This window comes from Quercus lobata, chromosome 7 (genome assembly GCF_001633185.2).
Source record: "Quercus lobata isolate SW786 chromosome 7, ValleyOak3.0 Primary Assembly, whole genome shotgun sequence".
Lineage (NCBI taxonomy): Eukaryota > Viridiplantae > Streptophyta > Magnoliopsida > Fagales > Fagaceae > Quercus > Quercus lobata.
In genome coordinates this window covers 39,262,636-39,272,237 of record NC_044910.1, presented here as the reverse complement: position 1 = coordinate 39,272,237, position 9,602 = coordinate 39,262,636, and the positions used below count along the sequence as shown (strand labels likewise).

At 29.3% G+C, this 9,602-nt stretch overlaps 1 protein-coding gene across 1 annotated transcript; it reads right to left on the bottom strand.

Moving 5' to 3' along the window:
• Positions 1 to 1,714: 1,714 nt before the first annotated feature.
• On the bottom strand, positions 1,715 to 3,286 carry LOC115954085 (CEN-like protein 2). Its single transcript, XM_031071948.1, has 4 exons — positions 2,952 to 3,286; positions 2,740 to 2,801; positions 2,175 to 2,215; positions 1,715 to 2,063 (listed from the first exon to the last, which is right to left on the bottom strand). The coding sequence occupies exons 1-4, from the start codon at positions 3,147 to 3,149 to the stop codon at positions 1,846 to 1,848; spliced, it is 519 nt and encodes a 172-aa protein (XP_030927808.1). The 5' UTR covers positions 3,150 to 3,286; the 3' UTR covers positions 1,715 to 1,845.
• Between the last annotated feature and the right edge of the window lie 6,316 nt (positions 3,287 to 9,602).

Below are 9,602 nucleotides of genomic sequence, written 5' to 3'. Positions count from 1 at the left end.
ATACTTAATTTCTCAAATTGAAAGTACAAAGACTGAAATGAACCATACATAAAAATATAAATGTGAGATTTGCAAATACCCTTATAATTTATTTATGTCATTTATATGGCTTAAATTTTTCAAAAATTTAAATTTATTTTATCAATATAAAAGTGATGGTCAATCTTTACTCAGTGGTCAACTCACATTTATAGATAGTGCTCATCAGTGGCACACTTATGCAAAGTATACATTAATTAAAGGAAAATTTACTGTATTTTTTGTTTGTTTGTTTTTCCACATAAATAACAAAGTAATATTGCCTTAACTTTGAAAATATTGGACTTCTGATTTATAAGGTTTTGAAGCTTTACATGTGTATTTCCTAGTTCTCTTGCTCCACTATTAATATAAATACATAACAATCGAACAAAGAAAATAAAAATCAATATTTTGAACACCTACTATTGCCATCCTCTCAATTAGCTCCTTTAACTGGGTCATAATTAGTTTAACCATAAAACCGTTTGTTGTCAAATAAAAGACTTGAGTTCAAATATTATCTACAACAAATTTTATTGATACCTTAACATAGTGATAAAAAATAATTATCATAGAAAGGACATCATAGTACGTAAGTTTGAATCTTATTGGATTCATATCTAAAACCGAAAAGAAAAAAAGAAAAAAGAAAAAAAAAGACTCCTTTAATTATATCTTCAATTAAAATTGATTAAAAAATTATGTTAATTATATCTTCCATTAAAATTATTCAAACTTATATCTTTAATTAAAAAAATTGATTCCAAAGATATGATTGGATTCATATTTTCAACAATTATGTTAAGGGCTAACCATTGAGGACTTCGACAAACACCACCCAATACAATTATGTCTACTGATACGTTAAGCACACACGTCTCCTTCATCTGATCTTTTTGTTTTGAGCACTTTGGACTTCGATATTTTGGGTGGCAAGTTTGTATTAGACATGATCATTACCCATCAATTTGCTGATTTTTTTATAACACGGAACTGGAATGCTGGTGATGGATTAGGTTTCTGAATGAAAATTATCCAGTCAAATACTTCCACTAAGTACTGTTATAGCGAAGTTTTTGTTGTGCTGAAGAGTGTAGATGGAATTAACTATTCATTTAGGGGGGGAAAAAAAGAAGAAGTAGTGTTGCATTTATAATATTTTCATAACAATTTTACAACAAATTTTAGATGTAGACCTACTACTAACATCACATTTTACTTATTAATAACAATTTATCACTTATAATTTATTAAAAAATTATTATGAAAATGTTGTGAACGTAGCATTAAGATGAACCCCCTTCCTACTCATACTCTAAGAACTTTGATATTGCACCTGAAATATAATTGGTAAGAAAGGAAGATGGGAAATGATAGACTGATGTGATACCAATCCCATGCTTTTCTTTGAACCTGAACTATAAAACATTGAAGCCAAAACCCTAAACTGGACCAAGTGGAAAAAGCTGGAGAGATAATTGAACATTGGGTTGTGTGCCACGTGTCCTACGTATGATTCTCTTATTGAAAATAAGAACGCCCCTCCTCTTGATTTTTCACAGGCATTAGCATATGATAAGGTTGTCATACACAAAATTTAGACCAGCTAAAGAGTAACAAATTCATTAGCTTTTAATGGAAAGCAAATAATGAAAGCGAGCACAAGAGGAGGGAGTGATTGATATTTTGCAAGTTTATTTTAATTTTATATAATTACATGTGCATAATAGAGAGTAGAGATGTAACTCTTAAAAAGCCTTAGTAGAGCACTTTATTCTAATACATTTGCACTAACATTTTTATTTTTTGCTGGGGGGGCTTAACTTAGCGTCTTCTTGCGGCTGTTTCTCTCTGTGCATTGAAATAAACAGCAGCAACTGGTAAGCCAAGATCGTTTTCTGCTGCAAAACTTCGAGCGTTGAAGTGATCCCTTGAAGAAGGTGGGGTTACTGACTGTCTGCGTTTCTGTTTGTACAGAACAAACACAAACCTGTGGATCCCAATATTAGGCCTTGGAATCTCATAGCTCACAACCTCCCTTCCTGTAATATACAACAAAAAAAAACCCAACAAAAGATGAAACTATAGATTAAAGCCTTATCTTTGTATTACTCTCTCCTTTCCAGTATGTGAAATTAATAGAATGAACATACCAAATGTGGCATCTGTTGTGCCAGGAATGTCTGTGACTATCCTGTAACATAATATATAAATGGTTAGTTCTGTTTGTACAATTTTAGCTTAGTATATATCATCCAAACATTTTGATTAGGGTAACTCCATTAGTTATGGAGTTTTTAAAATCCTATCTATTCATTTTGAAATTAAAAATTGATGATAGGGTAAAATTCAATCCACTCGTTTCAAAATAAATGGATAAGATTTTAAGAACTTAATCCATGTTATATATACTACATATTGGTTACAACAGTTATGGAAAACATTGATATAGAAGGACAAGGATAGACAAATATGTGCTAGTGCTAAAAGGTTATTCTGCAATTTTCTATGACACAAATGAAGCATTCTAGCAAGTAGCAACTGCTATAGTGTTTTTGCAGTCTTAAGCGCCTTACAGCTGTTTGTATCTGAACATCTGGGGTCTGTGAAATAACCATATCCAAGTGTATGTAATCACTTTTATCTATATATTTATCTAACTTTACATTTATTTTTCATTTAGTTAGACATGGGCTAGCTGTTATATATATGTGTTACCAGTGTAGGTGTTCCCTTAAATAAGGATCACTAGGGCCAGGAACATCTGGATCAGTCATGACCTGCAATAAAGAGGAGGGAACACAAGGTGCAAAAAAATCAAGAGCACTTCAATAATAGAGAGAGAGAGAGAGAGAGAGGTATATAATAAAGCAACACAATAATGAAGATAGAGAAATGAGAATAAAGAAAAATAGGGGGATTCAAAGTACCAGCGTGAAAAAAGATCTCATGTCACCTCCTTGAACCTCAACCCTAGGTTTGGTGGTTACCGTGGAAGGATAGAACTCATGCCCATTGCAGACTTGCTTGTTGTTGTAAGTGATAGACATTTTTATGCTTGGTGTGAAAGAGTCAAGAACATCTCCTATGACTCTACCAACAATGAGAGGCTCAGATATTCTTGCCATTGAAAGAGTGAAAAAGGGAGAGAAGTGACTTGAGAGGTTGAATAACTCAGGTGTTTGCTATTGGGCATGGAAATAGAAACAGCATATTTATAGTAGTTTGAAGTACCCTGGCTACAAGTCCCTTAGATCTTAATGTGCCTTGAGGTTAATTGAGCATAAAAGAATAGCATAATTGACATCTAGAAAAAGAGGTTACTAGACTGAGTTTGTTCCCACCTCTCTCTCTCTCTCTCTCTCTCTCTCTCTCATAATTAGGCATGTCAAGAGCTTAGTGGTTTGTTTTCTATGAAATCAACTAGGTATGTGAAACCCCCCTCTCTCTTATTGGGTCCCTAGGAATTGGTTCTTAGTTTGCTGTATATTTGTAGCTAAATGAAATCTCATACAATAAGATTTTTTTTTTTTTTTTGGGTTAAAGTTATAAATTAAGATATTATATAATTAGAAAATTTTCAGCATGAAATATTGTAAGTCCTCAATTTACAAGTTATTTGTAATATTTGAATAGGAAAATGCTAAAGATTTTATATGATTTTTTAAATTTTACTTCATAAACATTAACAAATGTTATGATAAATATGATTGATGGATTTAAAAAGCATAATAAATAAATGTATAACTCATTTTTATTGATTAGTGGCACTTCAATTTGAATAAATAATATAATAAATTTTTATAATATCTCTAACATTACTCATCTCGAAATTTTGAACGATAGGAGTGTCGAGATTGTTAAAATAATAGCCTTGTGTTACCTTTTAGCACCATCCCTATAAATTTTGCACGTGGGGTCCTTCCTAAAAAAGTTGTCATTTCTTCTTTATATTTAAAACATAAAGCAAATAGAGGAAACTCCTAAGGTGCTTCCTTTCATTTTTTTGATGAACAAGGTTCTTTGTGAACGTTTCTCAAAAGAAAAAAAAGGTTCTTTGTGAACATTGCTCTTATAGGGAAATCATCTTTTGCATTTAAGGTAATAAAAAAGTAGAAATTGTTGAACAAAAATCATAGAACTTTCCTGGATTACATATGCACATGTAGAAAATTACTATTTTCGGAGATTCTTTGAGGGTCTCAGGGCATAAAGGAACTCCACCACATTTGCCGAGAGCAATGAGTGTTAGTGCTCAGAGGTCATTTCAAAGCAAAAGGGATTCAGTTCCAAGAATAGTAAGGAGAAGAAGGTGGCTTTTCTATAACTAGAAGCCAAAGTACTTTTTCTGTATATCCCTAGCTGTAGCTGGACTTCATGTGATATTTCTCACTACACCACGCCCCATGTTTCATCTCTTATTTCTTTACTTGTTTATTTTCTTCTTTCTCCCTCACCATCTTTTCTCTCATTTTCCCAAATATTATAACTTGTCAATGTTAAGCTTCCAATAAGATTGATACACATACATTCCCATATCAATGATGCCCATGGACACCATAGTCAGGCACTGCAGTAATCACATCCCAAAATAATATTCTAGCTGCAGATTATCCAGCCAAAAAGAATATGGCATATGTTCCTAGCAGCAGTATTTTAGCATTTTCAAAATGGTTTTCTTATTATTTGAGAGCTAAAGATACATGCATTTGTAACTCTTTGTCCTTTCTGGTTCAATTTTAGCTTTAAAAATCGAGGGGAAAAAGAAGTCTTCTCTAGTTCGATGGCAACTAATAAGCAGCATGTATGCTAGATTATAAAACTGAGCCAAAAAATTATTGAATACTCCAGAAGTACCATAAATGCATACTCTTTCCTCTCACATAAATTGTGGGTCCCACCATAAATTATTTATGGTGGGACCCATAGTTATGTGAAAGGAGAGAATATGTATTTATAGTATTTCATGAGTACTCAATAATTACCCAACGGAGCCACTCCCTTACCTAAAATTTCGTTCCTTCCATATAGGTTGAATTGTGAATACTATAAAGTATAAACAGTAAGACTTAGGTACAGTATTTAGGTGTTGTTCTTTAGATTCCATTTTTTTGAGATTCTGCAATGTAGATTTTTTCTCATGAGATAGAAATGTATTTTTTAGTTAAATAGTCATATGGCTAAATTTTAAGAAGTAAACCTAAGGAATAGCACCTAAGGTACTGTATCTAAATTTTGTCTATATAAAAATCTATTTTGGTTTTTTAGTCAGCAAGGCTTTTAGATTTAATCTTATTTCTTTTGTTAAGAATCTTCTCTCTCTCTTGGTGGAGTCAGAATTTTAACTTTGGGAGGCCAAATTAAAATGTTATAATTATTATTTTTACATATTATATATTATGTGTATATATTAGCATAAAAATAATACAAACATAGTTAGACATGCAAATAAAAATATTTTATAAGCCAATAAATGTATAATAAAAAGTTTATATCAAACCCAATATATATATAAGCTAATATTAAGAAAAATATTATAAACTTTTTATCTTTTCTTGATCTATTATCTTGAAAATACTAGGTATAAAAGAAAATAAAAATACAAATTAAAAGTAGAATAAAATTTAGCTACAAAATTGGTCACAACCTTATTCAATATCTTTTTATTAGAGGTGGATTTTGATAAATCCACTATTGGATTACATCTTATTCTTATATCCTCCATGTTTGCAAAATTTCTAAAAAATAAAAGATCAAAAGCTATGTTATCAATAAATTGTAAGTTTTTATAGTTTAAAGTTATGTATTAAATATAAGTATATAGATTATATAGTAAATAATATTCGATTGACACAAAATTTGACATGTGTATTATGAGAATAAAAAACATACAAAATTTTGTATTTAAACTTTGCCCTTAAAAGTAACCCCCAGTTAAAATGACCACACATGCTATTAAGCATCAAATATGACAACATTTTTCAATATACACAAATCTATAATTTAAATATATATAAAATTGAAATCATTTGACTTTTAAAGTTGACATCATAATAAACATAAGTTTTGGAGGCATTACAATTTTATATACCATTATATATATATATATATATATATAATTTAAATTCTATTAAAATTATAAAAAAATTCTAATTTATAATATGTAATTTTATGTACAAACACTATCATAATAAAAAATTATTAATAACTATCACAATTATCAAATTTAATATTTAGATGAAAAAAATAAAGAGAGATTTTTTTTTTTTTTTTTCTTTTTAGAAACACACACACGAGACTGAGAATGAAGTTTTAACACAAAAACACACTACAAATTCTACTAAAAAATTATAGTAACTTTTAAGGGAATGTAATGTTTTTTATACTACACAAAACACAAATTATCTTAGAAAATTCTTAAAACGCCTTTTGGGAATTCAAGTTTTAACAATAGAATTCAAAGGCATATTGTTTTTTATATGATCAACATATTATATATATATATATATATATATATAATATATATAATATATATATGTGTATGTATGTATACCAATAGTTCCTCAGTTAGACATACCTAATTTTTAAAAGTTAAATTAATTAAGGATTTATAATAAACTATCCTAGTTCCTAGTGATATTAGGTAGATTTAATAATATTAGATTTTGATATAATAACATCACATTGAATGAAATAAATTATGGTATCTTATCAAAAAATAAAATAAATTATGGTATTAAACAAAAGAAAATCAATTAAAAATATAATGATAAGAAGATTACAACAATTTGAGAGAGAGAGAGAGAGAGAGAGAGAGAGAGAGAGAGAATTAGGGAAGAAGCTTACATAAATATTTGATGTAGCTTGATCCGTTTATTTGCTTAAAATGAGATAGACAATGACCTTATTCTACTAATTAAGCTAAAACAAATTACTTGCAAAAGCAATTTTGTTTGATTTTCTTGATTGAGTCACCGGACAACCATATCATTTTAATCTTATTTTATTTTAACTGGTTTTCTTTTGTAAATATATATTTTTTAATTTGTTGAACACTTAATAGTTAAAATAAGATATATGATATGAACCATTAGAGCACCCGTACTAATACAAGTATAACAACATAAGTGGTAAATTTTTCATATTCAATTCTAAAAATCACTTATATTAGTCCATGTAAACTTGTATAAATTTAGATTGTTGTTATAATAACCATGTAAATATACATGCTTATTATTCACATCCAAACTGTCTTTTTAATACGTCTTTACTTAAATACTTAAAGAGAGAGAAAGATGATTAGAGAGAGCAAAATAAAAAATAAAAAAATGATAAAAGTAAACAAGGTAATTTGATTTGGTTGTTTTTGAAATGTGGTTGTGTACTTGTGTTAAAAAAAAAAAAAGTTCTTATACTAATTAGAAATTTTTTTTTACACAAGTTAATACAAATGCTCTTATATATAAAATAATGTTATAGAAAGATAATTTGAGGGACTATGACCGTATCTCTCTCTCTCTCTCTCTCTCTCTCTCTCTATATATATATATATATATAATTACTTTTTTTTTTTTTTTGTAACTTTGGAAAAGGGAGGGGGAAAGGGGCCACATGGCCCGCCACCTTCATTCTAATCAAACAATGATCAGACTTTTAAATATGCTAACATAGATGCGAAAATGAAAATATAAAATAGAGTAATACAAGAACACAAAAATTACATGATTCGACTTAATGACTTACATATATGGAAGAAATTCTTAAGGGCTACATTTTTATTATAAGCAATTTTTGCATAAATTAATACAAATGCTGTTATAAAAAGAATGTTACAAAAAGATAAATTAGGGACTCTTACAGTGATTTCCAAATATTAATCTCTCTCTCTCTCTCTCTCTCTCTCTCTATATATATATATATATAATTATTTCTTTAAACTTTGGGAAAAGGAGGGGGAGGGGTGGGGGCCGGCATATCATATGGCCCGCCACCTTCCTCCAAATCGAACAACGATCAGACTATTAGATTGGGGGGATATTGCCATTTGCTGGAGTGAAAGTCAGAGACTTGATTCATTTTCATTTTTCAGCTGATAAAGCCAAGCAGCATCTCTGACTCTCTTCCCCTTTTTCATATTCAGTTTCAGAGTTTCAGTATTAAAATTCTCCCCACTTTTCACGGTCAGAATTTCGTTTTCAATTTATGTTTAAATATTAGTCTTCTCATTGCCCCACTCTCCCAAACCTGGGCTTCAGGGACGTTGGCATAATAGGAATTGGGCTCTTATTCTAAAGTTGGGCCAGCTACTAGTATCCAATACTAATGAATGGTGGGATTTAATGACTACAATGCTCTCTATAGATCAAGATTCTATAGAATTTTCTTCTAAAACTGGGCCAACAAAACCAGATTAATCCCACAAATTCCACAGGCCTCTTCTCTCAAAAATCCCAATCATAATCTTATAGTCTCTTTTGGCAAAAAATTTTAACCTCTTTTTATATATATATATATATATATCATATTTAACAAATAAGCCATGAGAAACTACAGATATCCAAACGAACACTTATCCTACCTAGACTTTCAGCAAGTAGCCCAAAAATAAATATTGATCAATATTCTCACCAAAATAATAATAATAATAATAATAATTAAAAGTTGATAATTAAACACAATCTATTTTTTTGATAGACAAAATTGATGTTGTTATCTGTATTACTGTATATGCCTTTTTTTATTATTTGAAGCTATCTGTACATGTATTTAAGATGAACTTTAATACAATCAAGTAGAGATTTTGATGGAAACCTGAATAAGATCACAAAAAGTTGAAATAACCTCATTTTCCAGCATTCAACCTTTTTTTTTGGTACTAAAAAAAAAAAGCCTAATAAATAAAACTTTTTTTTTTCCCAAATAGTTTTACTCTATGGTATCCGCTCTTAATAATAACTCTTTATCATCAGACTAAGATATCAATCGGTTTTTGGTGTAGGTAGAGATTGAACTCCAGATATCTTATTCAACCATCAAAGATTTTACCTATTAATTAAGCTAATTGTAACCCACTAATAAATAAAACTCAAAGGTGAAGGGTTTGGTAAGACATCACCGTATTATATTTTTTAGTATAAATTCCATGTACCATTTTTTGTGTTCCATTTTATATTTCAATTATAGTGTGTCATGATTCTCAAAAAAAAAAAAAAAAAATATTATAGTGTGTCATTTGTTTGATTAATTTTTCTATTTTAAGTGTGTGTTTGAATACCAATGAAAAATTAAAATTATTTTACTATTCAGTTTATTTTTGCTACTATTCATGGCCCCACTGCACTTTTTGATACTATTTATGGGCCCCGCTTTACTATTTCAACTAACTTTTACCTTTATCTACAATACTTTCAATAATAAATTTTCAATTTCAGTAAAATAAACGGTATCCAAACAGATCCTCAACTTTGATCATTTTATAAGGAAAGTCAAATGAATGCATGACATACCATAATTAGTGGAACACAAAGACCGGTAAATAATGATTTGTATTCTTGAATTTTGAGATCATCTATTATTGTTGT

Excerpts from the sequence above, each read along its gene's own strand:
- LOC115954085 (XM_031071948.1), bottom strand. The coding sequence starts at position 3,149 with ATGGCAAGAATATCTGAGCCTCTCATTGTTGGTAGAGTCATAGGAGAT. Across the intron at positions 2,802-2,951 it reads TGAGATCTTTTTTCACGCTG|GTCATGACTGATCCAGATGT; the intron begins GTACTTTGAATC and ends TCTTTATTGCAG. Across the intron at positions 2,216-2,739 it reads TTAAGGGAACACCTACACTG|GATAGTCACAGACATTCCTG; the intron begins GTAACACATATA and ends ATTATGTTACAG.